This window comes from Carassius carassius, chromosome 9, assembly GCF_963082965.1.
Source record: "Carassius carassius chromosome 9, fCarCar2.1, whole genome shotgun sequence".
In the NCBI taxonomy this organism is placed as follows: Eukaryota; Metazoa; Chordata; class Actinopteri; order Cypriniformes; family Cyprinidae; genus Carassius; species Carassius carassius.
The window spans coordinates 19,380,997-19,398,941 of record NC_081763.1 but is presented as its reverse complement, the minus strand read 5'-3'; the positions used below and the strand labels follow the sequence as shown (position 1 = coordinate 19,398,941).

The following is a 17,945-nucleotide window of genomic DNA, read 5'->3' as shown; positions in this document are numbered from 1 at the left end:
TTTTTGCTGGCTAAGGTTACAGATCTTAATTTTCTGTCTGACCCAGCATCTCTCACTCTGAATATTGCTCCTCCATCTTAGCCTAGACTCCAGAGCTGGTCTGAAAACAAGAAAAAAAGAGAAGTGGATTAAGACAAAAAGGTTTTGCAAGAATTTTTTTTATTAATAATAAAAAGTAAAATATCAAAGAAAATATTAATTATAGAAAAACTTGAAAACTAATTTTGCAGCAAAAGAGAATAAAAAAAACTGAAAACAATATGAAAGTAAAAAGGTGTATCTAAACGGAGAAACTACTCATCCTGCAAGTATTCTGAACAAAATTACATTTAAAAATGACAGAATAATATAAAACTACAAAAATCTTACAGTTACTGAGAGGTCATAACCCATGCAAAGCTTCACTGGTGTGCAGTTATTGCTGAACAATTCAGGATTATGGCTAGGGTAGTTTTTCACCAGGAATTTAACTATTAAACCTTTTTTAAATAAATTCACAATTAAAAAAATAATAATAATAAGCATACACCTAAAGGTTCATAGCTGATCAATATTAAAAGGCTTATACATTATTGCACAAAGTATTTTTCACATGGAGAAAAAGAATGGTTGTGTTTTTTTTTAACAACAAACTCAAAAGTCAGTAACATCTGATATTAAAGTAAGTGAATTTAATTAACTTTATAGAAAGACTTCTCCCCCATTTCTACTTTTTGCTTTTGTGTGCTTCCAAATAAATTAAGTTGATATTAAACAACATAAATTACTTACAATGTAATAATTACTAGGAAAGTTTGGAGAATGAGAAATGTTCATCCTCCTGTCACCATGTAGAGATCAAGCGTTACTGGAGTCATGTGATCACAGATCCAGAGTGTGTTGATTAGAGAGTGGCAGAACTAAATGATTAGGTGAAACACCCCTTTTGGCTTCACAGCCCACTGTCTACAATCTTCTCCCTTTTTGCATTTTTCTTATTTCTCTGAATGTCTTACAAAGGTGTGCCACAGTTAATCTGTCTTCCCTCCCTGACACCTTCATATTACTCTTATAATAGTAACACCTTAAGTTGTGTTGCAGTTAACAAGGAGAACAGTGAAGGGAGTGCTGAGGGATGACAAAAACAACATGAAATTACCATACTGTTTTCATCTTGTATGAGGAGCTCAAGTGCTGAGGTTGTGGTGACTGAGCCTCATCGCTGAGCCTCTTTTCTAGTTCTGTGATGCAATCCGCTCTTTCTGTTTGACACCTTTATTCCCAAAACATCACAACTGTGGAACAAGCATTAGCATTAGTTAACCACTTCACTTCTTCAATAAACACAAGTTCCAGTCACTAGAATTCACAAAAGGATAGAAAAAATAGGATCAACTAAATTATAGCTTGTAATTTAAATATTGTTGTGCTTTCTCGTGTTGGTTTCCCAGTGTCCGTGGAGGCGTGAAGAGAAGCACACAACAAAGAGAGTACGTTCAGGAACTTTACTTCACTTATTAAGTCACAACTTAAAGGCAACGGGGGTTTTGTGCTCTTGCCCAGCGCTGATGGGTTTATCTACAACCATCCGCACCGGAGCCTACGAGCATCTGATGCTAAACGTAAACAAGCAGTGAACTAACCCCTACATAATGACGTTACCAAATCTGATTGGCTAATAAGAACACATTTTGCATACTAGTAAAATAACTGTAACAAACAATATATTTACTGAACTAACACTGTAACAATATATAAGTTAATTGATATCTACTTTTTATGCAGTAATTGTCACATTAACTGCATATCCCTAGCAGGAACCAGTACAAACACTTGATTATTCAAGACTATTGACTATTGCATACAAAAATACTTCCCATAACACCCCATGTACTTGCTACATCATTAGAAGAATGGCATCTACGCTAATATTTGTCTGTTACTCTCTTATTCCGAGGTCACCGTAGCCACCAGATCCAGTCTGTATCCAGATCAGAGGGTCACTGCAGTCACCCGGATCCAGTACGTATCCAGACCAGATGGTGGATCAGCGCCTAGAAAGGACCTCTACATCCCTGAAAGACAGCGAAGACCAGGACAACTAGAGCCCCAGATACAGATCCCCTGTAAAGACCTTGTCTCAGAGGAGCACCAGGACAAGACCACAGGAAACAGATGATTCTTCTGCACAATCTGACTTTGCTGCAGCCTGGAACTGAACTACTGGTTTCGTCTGGTCAGAGGAGAACTGGCCCCCCAACTGAGCCTGGTTTCTCCCAAGGTTTTTTTCTCCCTTCTGTCACCGATGGAGTTTCGGTTCCTTGCCGCTGTCGCCTCTGGCTTGCTTAGTTGGGGTCACTTCATTCACTACAGCGATATCGTTGACTTGATTGCAAATAAATGCACAGACACTATTTAACTGAACAGAGATGACATCACTGAATTCAATGATGAACTGCAAATTAATTCAATATCATTTTGCATTATTGACAAACTGTTTTCCTAATGAATGTTGTTCAGTTGCTTTGACGCAATGTATTTTGTTTAAAGCGCTATATAAATAAAGGTGACTTGACTTGACAATAATAAATACTGATGGTTGAAACTGAAGTTTGAGGGTAAACAGTGTGCATAGTAAAGACAAGGTATGCATAAGCAAAGCATGTCAAATTATATGATTACTAATCCACATATTAACTTAAAAAGGAAACTTTTATAAATGTCTGTTTGACAATTTATCATCTGCTCTTCAATATTACCTAGTCTACCAAAAACACAAATCTTGATTAATTAGAGGGATAGTGATTAATGAATGAATTATTAAAAGGTACTAAAAAATTTAATGTTGTCATCATTTTACTCTCACTCATATCATTCCAAACCTGTATGACCCCATCTTTCTTCAGTGGAACAACCGAATAACAACGTTAGCCCATCGACTTTCATTGTGTATAAAAAAACACCTTTGTCAAAAGATCTATTTATGAAATAAAAGCTAGGTTTGAAATGCCATGAAGGTAATTATTATTAGACCTATTTTTAAACTACAATCATCCAACCTAAATGTACTGGGTGTATGGCACCCAGTATATTTGTGTTTGATCATTTCTAATGTTGATATTTATATTAATAATGTTCCTGTTTATATTGTGAGGAAGATACTTAAAAATAAAGATACTTTAAAAAATAAAATAAAAATAATTTCAAACTCTGAATTGATTTTTATCTATCAATAGGTATCTATCTATCTATCTATCTCTATCTATATATATATATATATATATATATATATATATATATATAATATCTTATAAAATGTAGTCGTTCACGATCACAGAATGATGTAGTAACAGGTGTAATGCTGTGAATACACCAGAACTGAACAGCGTGTAAGCTTTAATTTCAACTGCTGACTTCTCAATCTCTCACTGAGCAATATGACAGACAAATCAACACAACCGTCTCGTAAAAAAAATACTATAAACAGAATTAGAACCGTTATTCGCATTCAGTAGTAACAACAACAACCAAACCGAAATCGAAACCCTTTCAGTTGTCACACAGTGATGTCGTGTACGGTGAGAATATAATATTGCAGTTCTGTTGTTAGGGCCACACATTTACTGATAGTAACTCGCGAAAATAAATATGAACTTGCAAACTAACGTTTAATCATCACATCGCTGAGCTCACTAACAGTCTAACGTATAACTGTTAGTCTTTCCGAACAGTCAGCACTGCGCTGAAAATCGTTGGAATTTGTTTTCTAGTATTTTGCCTGAAGACCAAACCTAGTGTAGAACACAAGTATTACACGTTTCCTCGTCGTTTTAATGTGTTATAGCTAGCCGTGCATTCAGCTCTGCTGTACCGAGAAGAGATCAAACAGCAGCCTCATATCTCACACACTTCAGCGGAAAAACAAACTATAACCGCAGTCAAACAGATGCCCAGCTAAATTCTCAAAACTCAAAAGACGAAACCATGTTAAATATTGGGGAGTTACAGTTATTAATTATGTTGCTCAGCAGCCGCTTTATTAGAAATATAAGTTTCCAGACACTGGTGTAGTTTTGTGTAACGTTACGTCGTCGACGTAAACAGCGGCTAACTGAGCTACGCTGCTATCTGCGCAAAAACCCGTCAAATACATCGAATTAAAAGGGAATTTTACTATCTTGTACTTCAGACAGATGTAAATGACAAAAACTGCACACTAACCTAAAACCGTTTCAGGGGAAACGTGCGGTGAGGCTGTGAAAGCATCTCCTTTAGCCGTTGTTTCTAAAACAGCGATGTTTGTGTGACATTTCCATGCCTGACGGTGACGGTTCAGACCGATCAATCGGTACAAGCGTGTTCCCGGTCAGTCGAAGAACCAATCAGAACATCGCAAAGTATGAGAATGTCCCGCCCCTCGGGTAGGGTCTAACATTTCAGCCAATTGTAAACGTGCAGCGTCAACGTACTGGCCAATTAGGTTCCAGGAGGGAGAATAGTCGTCTTTGTCCCCCATGTGAACTTCTAAGTTTTCTTGGCATATGTAGCGCCCCGCGGTTTGCGTTTTGAATATGATCTGTAGCAAACTAGAGGCTCTCTTTAAAATCCGTTCACAATAGCTGTAACATTTAGCCAAAACACCAGGTTGGGTCCAGCCATAAAGTCTTTTATTTTAAAACACATCTTGTATCAAACACAGGAACACATTCTAGTGTATGAGTGTACATAAGACAAAGACGATTATTGAGGAGTAAACAATTATTCAGAGAAGCCCTCTAAGATGGGCAGAAGAAATCAAAATCTGGAGCACAATTCATCAACAGATCATGTATAGAGTTCAAAGTCTATTCTCTTTGAGTTGTAGAAGGGGGCGTGTTCTTGGCCAATCTTCCTACAGTAGACTCCATCCTTAAAGTAGCCCTCGTCAACCCAGTCCTGGAATAAAAGATACAGCCATTTTAGTCAATGCCTATGTCAGACCACTCCAAACAAAAGAGCATTACTGAATCTGTCAGTGATTACATTTTTAAAACCATTTGAATATAAAAATTTAAAAAATGTGTGTGTGTGTGTGTATATATATATATATATATATATATATATATATATATATATATATATATATATGACACACACACACACAGAAACACCTTTGAGTAATAAAAAAAAACAATCATTAATTTACTTGTGCAAATTGAAGTTTGGTATTAAAACACCGATAATGTCTTACCTGCATCTGTTGGCTGCTGAAGGGCCCATAGAGCTCAGAGTTTTCCTCATTGTCCCATTTGTATTCCCACATGACCTCATCAATCACTAGAAAGAAACAGAAAATATATGACTTATTTCTAAGGGGTCAGCCATGAATCAAATAATCAGGAAAGTAAAATTTTCCAGACTAATTATTTATGACAGTGACAAAAGATGGCTACACAACTACAAATAAGAGTTCATATTTAAATTGCACCTAATCGTGCTACCTTTAAAAAAAACATCGTTGTCCTATCACTTACCCCTGGTGTTGTCTTTATCCTCATCTTTGTCTGCACCATGCTGCTCATCAAAGTCCTCGCCGAACATGTCTAGCTCATCTTTTTCCTCCTCTAGTGTTTTGGCTGCCTTTCCTCGAGTCAACCCCTTCAGCTTGTAGGCCAGTTTTTCATAAGTCTGCTGATAAATTTCAAATTCTCCAATCCCCACTAGTCTATCTGCTAATGCGGTCAGTTTGTCTAGTTTATCAGAATCTCTATTTATAGTCTCTTTTTTCTCCTCTTCTCCTTCTCTCAGTCTCCCTTTCTTCTTGCGTCCTCCAAGACCGCCAAGTCTTCTCAGAGCAGCAGCCACTGTTTCTCCCGGCAGCATCAGCTCAATGACGGCTTCTGTGAGTTGATGATGGCTGTATGCAGCCAGAGGGTCTTCTGCAGGTCCTTTCTCCTCTTCCTCCTCATCTTCTTCACTGTCTTTCCGCTGCTCCTCCCGCTTTATCTCCTCTTCTGCTTCGTCTTCATCACCAATTCTTCTCTTCCGCTTAGCGGCAAGGCCTTTCTTCTTTTTCACAGGCTGCTCTTTTATCTTCACCTGTGTGAAGAGATAGTATTATTGAGGAAAACATTTCTCAAATATGTAAACTTATCAACTATTTCTCAAAATTTGTGCAATAAATTGTACCCAGTCGATATTGTCCAGCCAGTTGTCTCTGATATCTTTCTCTTTGTTGACAAAATAGTTTCCCTCTGAATCAAAGTGTCCCTCCTGCATTTCCTCGGTGAGATTAAATGGGGTGATGCGTACACCCTCATCATAGTCAATGGTTGCCATTTCCTGGCCTGTAATCACAAAGAATGTGTAAGACAAATATTATTTTATCTACTGTAAAACATACATATAATACAAGCAATCTAGCTTTTCAGAATCCAGTGGCATTTCTCAGCCTTTTAAACAATCTAACAGAGAGACACTTAAGAGGTCAAGAGGAAGAGTGCATATAACATTTATTCAATAATCTGCCTGAGGCCAAATTATTATTCACACACCATCCACATCGTCACTGGCAAGGATGTCATATTTGCTGCTATTTTCTCCAACATCTCCTTCATCTTCCTCATCACTGTCCAAAGAGTGTTTCTCCTTAAATCTGGATCCTGGGCCACTCACACCATCGACAATCTGTAAAAAGACATCGGGATAAAGCAGAACAGAGCATGAGGGAATTCACAGTACTGCAAAATCTGTTTCATCAGAATAACAATATGCATGATAATAACAGGACACTTTGACAAAATCTATTAAAATATAAATGGTTATAAGAAGCCGACCTTCTTCTTTGGAGCATCTTCCAAAGTGATCTCCCCATCTCCATCCTCAAACGTCACTTTCCTTTTCGACATGCTAAAAGAGGCATAAGATGTGTGCACGGTGTACTGTCGAATGTTAATGCTCTTAACATAATGATGATACTCCATAACACATTAAATTTTTGAAACCTGTACATATGGAGTCGTTCTGACAGTTAGAGAGACTTCACAGGAGACTACAGTGTACATAACCGTGTGCCCACATAGTAAACTCCATCTAAAATTTTATATTAAAGCATTAGGCCTATACTTAACGCACATTTTACAAAACCTCAACCATATATAATAACTGAATACAAACTAAATTTGGTATCACATTCAAAAGTATTTACACCACTGCTGCGCAATTCGCCAAGCTAATTGCTGCGCGCGTCCGTGCGGTGCGTGTGCCAGCTAACGTTAGCTAACGCATGAGTCATCTAAAATAAACTTCAGCTCGACCGAGACAGACGCTTAACAGACAGGTCAACTATAAACCAACAGCAATAAGGTAGAAACACGTGGTAAAATATTTAGTTACCTGGATGTTATTCTCCCCGCTGCGCCATTCAAGCAAACTACAAAAAAAAAAAACGGAACAGCGTCATTGGTAAGCTTCTGTCCGAGTCTCTATCGCCCCCCGGAGCCGAGGCGGTTCAATGACGCCCACTTCAGCGACCTCACGTCCATCACTTGACCTGCTTGGACATTTTACAAAAACCTCCTGTTTTAAGCTTCCAAATTATTGTTCTGTTATTATTATTTATGTTACAGTTAACACCGGCGTGTATGCTTCCCGGGAACATCTCACTCATTGGCTAGAGAAAAAACTCTTTATTGTAAGCATAATGCGTCTCTATGAAAGCTCAATACAAAAAGGTGCACTTGAGAAGCAGAACAGTAGGAACTGTGAAAAAAATCAACTAAGCAAACGCACTGTCCTGATATAGTTTCTATATTCGAATGACAGCCTGAATTAAAACATGACTCGGTAATATGCAGAGTATCTGTTTTTACTTGTAAGTGTATACTTTCCTATTTTTTGTCCATGCATAAATTCATTAATCGGGGCTGTGTGAACGCGCATGTTGCTGCTATTTCATCATGAAGTCTAAAGAGAATAGGGCATCGGCTTTTGTTACCAGGAAGTGGCTCGCGTAATTTATATTTAAACACTTGCGAGTCCGGAGTGAGGGTGCGCGCTGGTAATACGAAACTTCTGATATCATTCTGTTCTTTATGCGATTTGCCGGGATTGGGGAGCGTGCCCTGAAGTGATGTTTTGCCACTAAGGTTGTATGCGATCAACGATAAATCAACGGAAAGACATTGGCAAAAGTAAGTTGTTGCACCTGTCTGTCGGTACGTCACTGTTCCCGTCACAAACGTTTGTTTATCCTTTTACAAAGCGCAAATTGCTGCTTCAAGAATGACACCGTGTTTACGTGGCAATATATTTGTGGCTGACTAGCAACAATACTAACAGATACTGCGAGAACCGGATAGACAAGTTATTCACGTATGATTTCATACTTCCTGAGAAATACATGTAAGCTTTTAAAAACAATTCTACAAATAATAAATCAAAATTGAATAAAAAAGAATTACAATGGCAAATATTATTTATCCATGGGTTTTAATTATTTCTGTTGCTGTAAAGCTCGCTCGCTCTGTGCTCGCGCCAGGACACGGCTGCACGCCAGGTGGCGTTGTGATGAAGATCCATGAAAAGATTCTAACCCACTACCTGTCCTGCCCTTCACCTGTAGATAAAGAGGGATACCTCTACAAAAAGGTAGGTAGCTGGATTTGTCAATTTACCCGCATAATATTAAATTAATCTAGAATGCTTGTTTGGAAAAGCTGAAGCATTCTAAGCAGTTTCGAGAGTGTTGTGAGTGTCCGATTTGTTTACGATGTCTGTCCGATTTGTTTACGGTGCAAGTGCTTAGGAAAGTGAAGTACATTATACCTGAGACATCTTATCTTCTTCATGATGCATTACAGACTTCACCTTAAGGATCCTTGTATAGATCCCTTCACGTAAAAACAAATAGATTAATATTTTCTCTTTTGTTTCGATTTACCTGTTCAATTCAAATAGGAAAATGTACATTTTTAGGTTACTGTACAATTTCAAATATAATGCTAAAAGTAAAGATAATAGTGGCTAGCAGGACTATATGATATGTTAATAAAATGGTTATTTTAATGATCTCTAATAATAATCTGTTCAATTACCAATATTACAGAATAAACAAAAAATATATCACCCTCATATCTGTAAATTTGACCACAATTCTGAAACATGGGCGTTACACTTATTTGATAGACACTTATTAAAATAATTTCTTCATTAGTGACATTAATTCAGGTTCAGAATATCTCAGTCTGCTGTGCATTACAAAAGATGTTTTCACCATTCATCATCTCCAGTGTTTCTCTGTCCTGCACATTCTAGATAATGTTCTCCATCTTTAAACAAGTCGTAATTGCAATGACTTCCTTATTCTGCAGAGAGAGAGGAACACCACATACCTGCGCCGCTGGTTTGTGTTGAAGGGGAATCTGCTGTTTTATCAGGAGCGTCCAGGCGATCGTAACCTGTTGGGAGTGATTGTTCTGGAGGGTTGCCTGGTGCAGGCGTGTGAGACAGATGGTCAGTTCTGTTTCTCTTTGGTGTTCAATGGACCAGGCCTCCGCACGTATAGACTAGCCGCTGATGACCATCTCAGCCAGGAGAGCTGGATCGGTGCACTGTTCTGCGCCAGTCACATCTACCTTTCCATGATCGTCAGAGACCTGGAGAGACGCTACGAAGGTGCGTTTATGTAAATGTGCTTTCTGTGTCTACTAGCTTGAACACAATTAACATGTCTGATTGTATTTTTTCATGCTCTTAACAAAACAGAAGCTAGAAGAGACAAACGTCTTTGTGATTCCATCCAGACCTCTGAAGTGACTTCTACACCCAATAATATAATGGCTGCCTGGAACCCAGGACAACCCTATTTCATACATGGGACTTCCATAGTGCCCAGAGATGGGCGGAGCTACAGCACCAGTTCTGTACCACCTCCGTCTATGCCAAACATTCCCACCAGCTCTAGTCTTCATGCCCCTCCTATTCAATTCAAGACTACCAGTAAGCGATCTCCAAAGCTCTGGCCCAAGAGAAATGCTCATGTCACACCCTTAAATGGTCCGGCACCATCTTATGGGGAGTGGCCTGTTGTGGGCTTTGATCCTTTGGAGGAGTTTAGTAAACTGCATGAGCACTATGGAAATGAGATTAAGCAACTAAGAGCTGATTGGCTGAAGAAGAAGCGTGAGGAAGTGGGATACGTTGAGGAAGACCTCATTGACCTTGGCTAGAGTAGTATCTTTACCTATCGCATATATGCATTAGTTCATATTGTCGTCTTAATAGTAAATCTTGTCCTAAAACAGCAGACTGGTGAATGTATTAAGGATGCAGTAAATGTAATACTGCAGTAGTAGAATCCTGCTGTCTTTTTATTTTATGAAGGTATGCAGATTAGCACTGTCTGACACTGATCTTGTGCATTTCTCATTTCCTCTCTGTGGTCTCTCAGCCTAGTTCCTTCTAGCTTGAACTGTTATAAAAGAGACCCAAACCACCAGTAGCTTCACCTCCATCTTTTAATCTATGTGCAGACATTTACAATAGCAAAATGTCTTATTGGATCCAAAGTATTTCATATACCTTCAAATTAAATTTGATTATAGAGATTACATATTAGTTGTAGAGCTGTGAATGCTCAATAATAATTCATTTTTAATTTATTGTTAGGTACTGAGGGAGCCTAATCACTAATGTGATTTTGTGAAAAGGGCAACACAAGTGGCTGTTTAGATCTGCCTTACAGAACTTAATTCACACAGTTCCGGAGACGACTTCTTTCTACTCTTCCTCTTTCTCAACGTCTCAATTCTTTGGGGATGTAGATGTGCCTTTTTTCTTTTAGTTTCTAGTTCACTCAACATATTTGGAACATTTAACACGTCATTTAAAAAGCAACCATTTTATATTGCAGTCATATCAGTAAACATAAAAATAAACTATAAAGTTTGTATGCAGTAAGCATTTCAGAAATGCAGCTCTATACTGTAGTTGTATGATGATTCATAAAGCCACGTTATGAAGTTTAATGTGGATTCTGTGACATACATCAAAGCTTTGACAACAAAAAAACTACAGACACCTTAAGTGTAGGATGCAACATGAAGCTCCTCATTTCAACCATAACCTCTGCACACTGCAGACTTCCGGTATGTCAAACCCCTACAGCGACGATGTGGCCTTTTTCACCTCATCCGGATTCCAGTCATCTCTGCCATGATAAACAGCTTTGAAGATACATGTCAGAGAAGATCACGTTACATGTAACATGTCCTGTACGTATAGACATGTTCACTTTGACAGTCCATAAACAAAACAAAGATGACTGACACAGTGACCTACACTATGAAGATGCTAAATCACAGATGTATACACAACCTGATCGGTCAGCAGTCAGACATACTTGAAAAGTGTCTACAATTAACTTAAGAAAATCATTCTGACATGAAATATCTCATATCAAGGCCTACACTTCCTCTGACCCAGGCTTTCCTTCCCTGCCTGTTGATCTCTCATACACTCTTTGAATGCTGTTCCACCATATATAGTTAGAGGAGGGGTGTATCAATAGGCTATACCATATCTAATTTGAGAACCAGTCTAATCGTTCAGCTGCTTTTCCAATGACTGGAAGAATTATCAGTGTATGGAAATACAAGAAAATTAAATTATTTATATGTATGCATTTCCTTTTCAAGTTTATTATTACCTTAAGCTTATCAATTACTACAGATTGCTTAAATTGAACAATGAAAGATCCAGGCAAGATCTAGAAAGGGGAACAAAACATGTAAAGGACAGACTCAAAAGGTGTCAAATGAGCCTAAATGAGGAAAAGAATGCAAAACAAACTCTTGGAGTGCTAAAAGTGTACAAGGAAGTGACTGATGGATTAAACAGAGAAGAAAAGGAGAGCGCAAGGAGCAGACAAGTTTGTTTTGCTATTTTGGTCACTTCCAGCTGTCCATTGCCCCTGCCTTTCCAAAAGAGCCTGTATTAAGCCTCAGATTTCCCCTCATGCGTGTCCCATACCAAACCCTCTGTGGGCTGCACTGTGCTGCTGATCATCTCAAACTGAAAGAAAAGACAATAATTAAGTGCCCATACACAGAGCAGCCTCCTTTGTCACAAACTGCGTCTTACAGTGACTACAGAGTGACCGAGCGAGGTCAAAGAGCTCCAAGAAGAGAGTGCTGAATTTGGGCATGGCCATGTGGCGGGTGACGTGGGTGAGGGGACTTGGACACAAATCTTATGGTATCACTATATTAGGAAAGGCATTAAAACCTATTTTTGATTAGCACTGATTTGGAAAGAGGTGACAAGACAGCAAGGGTTAAGACACCACAACAATCTCTTATATATCAGATGGGGGCATGTACACATAAACGAACAAGATAATTAATGGCTCAAAAAATCTCAGGATTTACATCAATCAGTATCTATTAATGCAACCTCCCCCCATCCCAACCCCAGGATTCAGGTGTAAAACTGAAAACCAAATATTGATCCTCCACTAATCTAAATGGGGTGGGAGTCCAGTTCAGATTGCTTGAGTTATGTGATTGTGCGAAGTTCAAACAGTCCCTTACGTCTCCATGTCCTTATTAGTCTACGTGAGATACGCAGACCGCTGCCATCAGTATCAGATTCATCCAGTTCCAAGACTCCAATAGCTATTTCTGAGCACTGTAAGACGATAGTGCATCCCACCCTGTGTTCCTTCATCACTTTACCCCTACCTCATCTCTCTCCCCTTGCATAGTTTTCCCTGTCCCTATTTCTTCCTTCTGTCTTTTTCCCAAGCCACACTTAAGGATGGATCTATATTTAGCAAGGGGCCTTCGGCAGTATATAAGCCGCACAGGAACAAGTCAATACGCGGCTTCAGTCTTCACTTCTTGAGCTTCTTAGACTTCACACATACCGTCTCAGCATGGTGAGTAGCCTGAAGCTTAGATGTTACCTGGCCACACCATCTAGGTGGACACATATGAGCCAAGGACATAATGCCTCACTCTAAGCAGGGTTGAATGGAAGTGAGCTTGCATTTTGAATCAGCGCCTGATTCTTGGATAATTGAACTGTGGACTTCAACAGGATTTGATAAGCTGGGCATTTTTTCTGAAGCCATTCTTTCTGAACCTGTGCTGTTGGAACCAGGACCAGCAGTTATAAACCATTAATCTGAGTGGTTTTGTTTTCTCTTGCCATGAAATATGGAATTAATTTATTTTTCCAGTAATTTTATGTGAGATGTAAAATTAAGAAAATATAGAATATTGCAAGTTTCACCAGAAAGCATAATATGATAAAGCTAATGAATATGATTTTGTTAATCAGTGAGGAATGACCTTTGCACAGGTCATTATTTGGATGTATATCACATGTAAAAAATGTGTGTTTTATTACAATGTGGCTTAACAGGGTTTTAATAACAATAAATATGTAAAAATGTCTTATGAATAAGAGTCGTGTGTCTATAAGCTATATGTGGCACTGCAATGTGAGTGTCTGATCTTCAGTTTTTCAAATTATGCACATAATACACACTTTTCTACTGTACTTAATGTTAAAAATGATTTCTCTTTCTTTCTAGGCACCCAAGAAGGCCAAGAGGAGGGCAGGAGGAGGAGAGGGTTCCTCCAACGTCTTCTCCATGTTTGAGCAGAGCCAGATTCAGGAGTACAAAGAGGTAAAAAAAAAACAGATCAGATCTTATCATGTTCACCTGTACTTACACTTTCATTACAGGATTGGTTTAATCTTTAACATAATACAACAAGCATACCAATTTACCTGTGTCAGATACATTGGTACTGAATAGACATATTTTTAAGTAATTTATATTATATAAAATAAAAAAAATAAAAAAAAAATTATATATATATATATAGATTATGTTTAAAGGTAGTTGCAGGAAAAGAACATTAAATGTGTATTAGATTTCTGAGTGGACCTTGAAATGACAAATAATGCACAAAAGACCAGAAAAAATGTACAAGTTGACCATACTTTCGGTTTTTGCACATTGTGATTACTCTAAATTAATATCATTATCTCAGACACTAAGTAAAAAAGTATGTACGCACATGCTAAATGGGTGAGGTGACTGGAATTAGCGTCAGGCTAGTGTGTGACTGAGCTATGTAAGGATGTGAAGTGGTTTGAATGGTTTATTAATAAATGATGCAGCCTTCTCAAGTGACTCTTCAGGAATGTCTGACATTACAGTTGGGATCGACTTGACACGTCTCCCAGATGGAAAGAAGGATCAGCAAGGGTCTCTGTGGGGGCCAGGTGGGAGTTAGCAGCTGCTGCTCTTCAAGCCCCTTCTTGAGTTTCATGTTACTGATAAGAGATTTTACCAGTACTGTCAGGGAAGAGAAAAAAGCTACAAGCGGAAGATTTCTTGTTAAATAGACTCTTTAGTCATTTGTTTACAACTAAGAGCAGGCTCGTTTTCCTTCACCACAAACTCTTGTAAAAATGTGCATGTCTTTTTTTTTTCTGTCCTGCACGCTTAGGCTTTCACAATCATTGACCAGAACAGAGACGGTATCATCAGCAAAGACGACCTTAGGGACGTGTTGGCCTCAATGGGTGAGTTTATGTCTTGTGTAATCTTGTGTCCTTTGTAAATATATCCATGCATGTGTGCTGACCATCCTTGTCTCTCTGCAGGCCAGCTGAACGTGAAGAATGAGGAGCTGGAGGCCATGATCAAGGAAGCCAGCGGCCCAATCAACTTCACCGTTTTCCTCACCATGTTCGGAGAGAAGCTGAAGGGTATGCAAAAGTCCCTTTCTCTGGCTGTTTTCCCTTCAGTTTACCAATCATTGTTGTATTCAGTCAGTGTAACTTGCTTCCATTGTCTCTAAAAAGGTGCTGACCCCGAAGACGTCATTGTGACTGCCTTCAAGGTGCTGGACCCAGAGGGCACCGGCTTCATCAAGAAGCAATTGTAAGCATATATTAACTCACTTTTTATTTCTATGTGCAAAATGTTTCCATGTCTGACTGCTATTCGTTATCTCTCTTTCCAGCCTTGAGGAGCTTCTGACCACTCAGTGCGATAGGTTCTCTGCAGAGGAGGTGAGATCACATGATGCTTTTCATAGTTTTAAATCAGCATGAAATGGCGATTCATCTATTTTCTAAATGCATGTTATTAATCCTTCCAATAAGTTCAATAAATTCAAGTCCCTGCCTACAATTATTTCTTCTTCAATTAATCTTTTCCCGTGGATGTATGTCACAATGCATAAAAGACCTGTCACTATTTCTGTTTCACTGCAACTTTAATACATTTTTCTGGATTAGATTAAGTCTCTAAAATGAGAACTGGTTAATATTTATATAATCTAAATTCTTTTAGATGAAGAATCTGTGGGCCGCCTTCCCCCCAGATGTTGCTGGCAATGTTGACTACAAGAACATCTGCTACGTCATCACACACGGAGAGGAGAAGGAGGAGTAAACGCTCGTGGAGACAAGACAGAAAATTAAGAGATGAACGTGCATCCCTCACTGTTTCACTCTCCCAGTCTGTTCTCTGTCCTCCTTCTCTTACTTTGTGTTTCTTCCTCCCTTTCTTCCTTTCCATCATCTTTGTTACTCTCAAGCACTTACTCTCTCCATCTCTCCAAAGACTTGTCTCACTGAGGCTGAATTGGGAGGGCGGAGAGGCTCATGACCACAGTGTCTGTCAAGTGGGGATATGGGATTGTTTTCAATAAAATGAACATCAATACTGTATCTCTCACATGCTCTCTCTTTCTCTCTTTTTCTCACACATTACCCACGACCACCTCTCATGCATGAAAGTTGCAGCACCTTCTGCTGTTTGAGGGTTGAAGACTTCTATAGCTTGTGGCTGAAATCTCTCTCTAGATAAATGTGGAAGAGAGCTCATTCTGAGGGAATAGAGGCAAGATTGAGTGATCTCACTCTACAATAGAGGAACCAGTCATCGTTTTTGTTTCTTTCGCTTGACAGTTGACTAAAAAGAAAGACAAAATGAGGGTTTTGTACCAAGAGAGAGCTTTGGCTCCTAAAAGTGAGGCCAAGCTCATCACAGAGAGAGTGAGAGAGACAGACCGTCAAAAGAGAGGAGAATGGGGACTGCAGAGGAAAGAAAACATATCCTCTTCACTCCCTCTCTCCCCTCCTCTTCGCTATTTCTCTGTCCTTGTTTTTTTTTTTTATCTACCCTTTTGCTTTCTGCATCTGGGCCTGCTTTGCTCTGTCAGAAACTCTTCTGTAACCAATAAAAAGACACAAACTGTGAATAAAACATCTTTTTGTAATGCTGTGTCTGCTGGCTATGTGTGATAGGTGGGATAAAACAGAGAATAGAGATGGTAATATAAGTTATGGAAGATTACATAAGACTGCAGGTCTATGATGCAGTAAATCACAAGGGTGACCAGCAGTAGTAGAACATACTGAGAGCATGATAAAGCTATCTGCTGGACAATGACAGTACTACAACGGCAATAATAGCACAGCTACGCTGCTCCGTCACATCCTACCAAGAGGTTTTTAATATTTTCAGCATTAACTGCTCGTTTTCTAATTATTGATAGAGAAAAATGTTCCAATTTGACCAGGAAAAGCATTTGTTTAAAACTGTTAAATTCTGATTGAACATTTAAACCATTACAATTAGTTTTATACCTTTATTAATTAAAAACTAAGAGGCCAAACTACAAGTTGATGTAGATATTAAAGGTCTTAAATCAAAAACTGATTTGTTTTATTACATTATCAAGCATATTTATTTATTGGTTAAGGCTTGATATGCACAATCAATCAGACAATGCAGCAAAAAAACAAAAAAAACAATGTTATACAAGACCACCTTGTCAGGGTTATCGCTTAACGTTACTTTCACTTGGAGTAAGTGTCCTACGAGCAATTTCTGCATTAGGCACATTTCCACATAAGCTTAACACTCATAAGGGGAAAAACCCTTTAGATATATATCCAAGCACATGACGCATGAATCATGTAACCCGGACGTGACACAAAACCTCAGTTTCGTCGTGAGGTGATGAATTCACTGTATCAAAATAGTTCCATGTCACTTAAAATAACTCATTACATTAACAGAAAGAAACACACTCTTGAGGGAGATTTTAATACATTACGATTTATTGTTCTTCATAACTGTAATTATTAAATACACTGTGAACTTCCTCTGCAGTTTTAGAACAACTGTCTTCATCTATGAATTCATTTCATTCTCAACTGTAAATGGTTTCATGTAAACATAAAAACAAGCATGAGACATACAAAGGACAGGATGAGAGTACTAACCTAAATACATTAAAATGAAAATGATTTCAAATGAATTTTACAACAATCCTACGACATACATTGGGTCATATTCACCAATGCATAAATCCATAAGACAAGGCAAACTACTTTACACCCAGACCCAGCTGTCTCAAGAGTGTTAGTAAAGCAACACTGGATGGCCTTGCATTAATTATTGGTGAGCACAGCGTCCAAACCATTTCAAGTCCACCTGTTGCACTCTTGGTTGGCAATAGAGACCAGATGGTGTTAGTGAAGGTGGCCTGACAGGCACAAAAACTAGGTTTATGCTAGTGCTTGGAACTTAAAACAAGACATCCCACTTCACTTTTCCTTTAACATATCCAGTGCTGCTGTCAACAGTGAAGGTAGCCTGAGCCACCTGCTGGCCACAACATAAATGTCAACACCTACACTGTGCCATAGTTAGGAACATAACATTTGCATAGACATCATTTGCTTGTTTTCCATTTGAATAGTGGTGCCTTTAGAGGAAGCAAAGACCACTGAGGTCAGGAAGGGTATCCCTGAAACCCTGTGTGGCCGTGGTTTGACCCCCTGCAATCGAGACTGAACAAGTTCAGTAAACACAGGAGACACCATTAAAACATTGACATGAGTATTTGGCTACCATATGCAACCTAGAAACCACTTCAGGTCTCTTCTGT

The 17,945-nt window shown here is 38.7% G+C and overlaps 3 protein-coding genes across 4 annotated transcripts; 2 read left to right on the top strand and 1 right to left on the bottom strand.

Moving 5' to 3' along the window:
- Positions 1-4,629: 4,629 nt before the first annotated feature.
- LOC132149213 (CD2 antigen cytoplasmic tail-binding protein 2-like) lies at positions 4,630-7,486 on the bottom strand. Of its 2 annotated transcripts, none has more exons than XM_059558233.1 (7): positions 7,354-7,484; positions 6,795-6,867; positions 6,513-6,645; positions 6,148-6,305; positions 5,493-6,057; positions 5,210-5,295; positions 4,630-4,914 (listed from the first exon to the last, which is right to left on the bottom strand). In XM_059558233.1, exons 2-7 carry the CDS (start codon positions 6,864-6,866, stop codon positions 4,804-4,806), a joined length of 1,125 nt encoding a protein of 374 aa, XP_059414216.1. In that variant the 5' UTR covers position 6,867; positions 7,354-7,484; the 3' UTR covers positions 4,630-4,803. The 2 variants fall into 2 exon arrangements, with proteins under 2 accessions (XP_059414216.1, XP_059414218.1); XM_059558235.1 differs by having other exon boundaries at positions 4,832-4,961; positions 7,354-7,486.
- A 401-nt stretch (positions 7,487-7,887) lies between these two features.
- LOC132149214 (sesquipedalian-1-like) lies at positions 7,888-10,456 on the top strand. Its single transcript, XM_059558236.1, has 4 exons — positions 7,888-8,150; positions 8,473-8,607; positions 9,330-9,633; positions 9,724-10,456. The coding sequence occupies exons 2-4, from the start codon at positions 8,527-8,529 to the stop codon at positions 10,185-10,187; spliced, it is 849 nt and encodes a 282-aa protein (XP_059414219.1). The 5' UTR covers positions 7,888-8,150; positions 8,473-8,526; the 3' UTR covers positions 10,188-10,456.
- A 2,299-nt stretch (positions 10,457-12,755) lies between these two features.
- On the top strand, positions 12,756-16,265 carry LOC132149212 (myosin regulatory light chain 2, skeletal muscle). Its single transcript, XM_059558232.1, has 7 exons — positions 12,756-12,895; positions 13,556-13,651; positions 14,484-14,559; positions 14,641-14,745; positions 14,842-14,920; positions 15,003-15,051; positions 15,335-16,265. Exons 1-7 carry the CDS (start codon positions 12,893-12,895, stop codon positions 15,434-15,436), a joined length of 510 nt encoding a protein of 169 aa, XP_059414215.1. The 5' UTR covers positions 12,756-12,892; the 3' UTR covers positions 15,437-16,265.
- The last annotated feature ends 1,680 nt before the right edge of the window (positions 16,266-17,945 follow it).

Excerpts from the sequence above, each read along its gene's own strand:
- LOC132149212 (XM_059558232.1), top strand. Across the intron at positions 14,921-15,002 it reads GGCTTCATCAAGAAGCAATT|CCTTGAGGAGCTTCTGACCA; the intron begins GTAAGCATATAT and ends CTCTCTTTCCAG. Across the intron at positions 15,052-15,334 it reads ATAGGTTCTCTGCAGAGGAG|ATGAAGAATCTGTGGGCCGC; the intron begins GTGAGATCACAT and ends AAATTCTTTTAG.
- LOC132149213 (XM_059558233.1), bottom strand. The coding sequence starts at position 6,866 with ATGTCGAAAAGGAAAGTGACGTTTGAGGATGGAGATGGGGAGATCACT. Across the intron at positions 6,646-6,794 it reads AAGATGCTCCAAAGAAGAAG|ATTGTCGATGGTGTGAGTGG; the intron begins GTCGGCTTCTTA and ends GTCTTTTTACAG. Across the intron at positions 5,296-5,492 it reads GGATAAAGACAACACCAGGG|TGATTGATGAGGTCATGTGG; the intron begins GTAAGTGATAGG and ends GTTTCTTTCTAG.
- LOC132149214 (XM_059558236.1), top strand. The coding sequence starts at position 8,527 with ATGAAGATCCATGAAAAGATTCTAACCCACTACCTGTCCTGCCCTTCA. Across the intron at positions 8,608-9,329 it reads AGGGATACCTCTACAAAAAG|AGAGAGAGGAACACCACATA; the intron begins GTAGGTAGCTGG and ends CTTATTCTGCAG. Across the intron at positions 9,634-9,723 it reads CCTGGAGAGACGCTACGAAG|AAGCTAGAAGAGACAAACGT; the intron begins GTGCGTTTATGT and ends TTAACAAAACAG.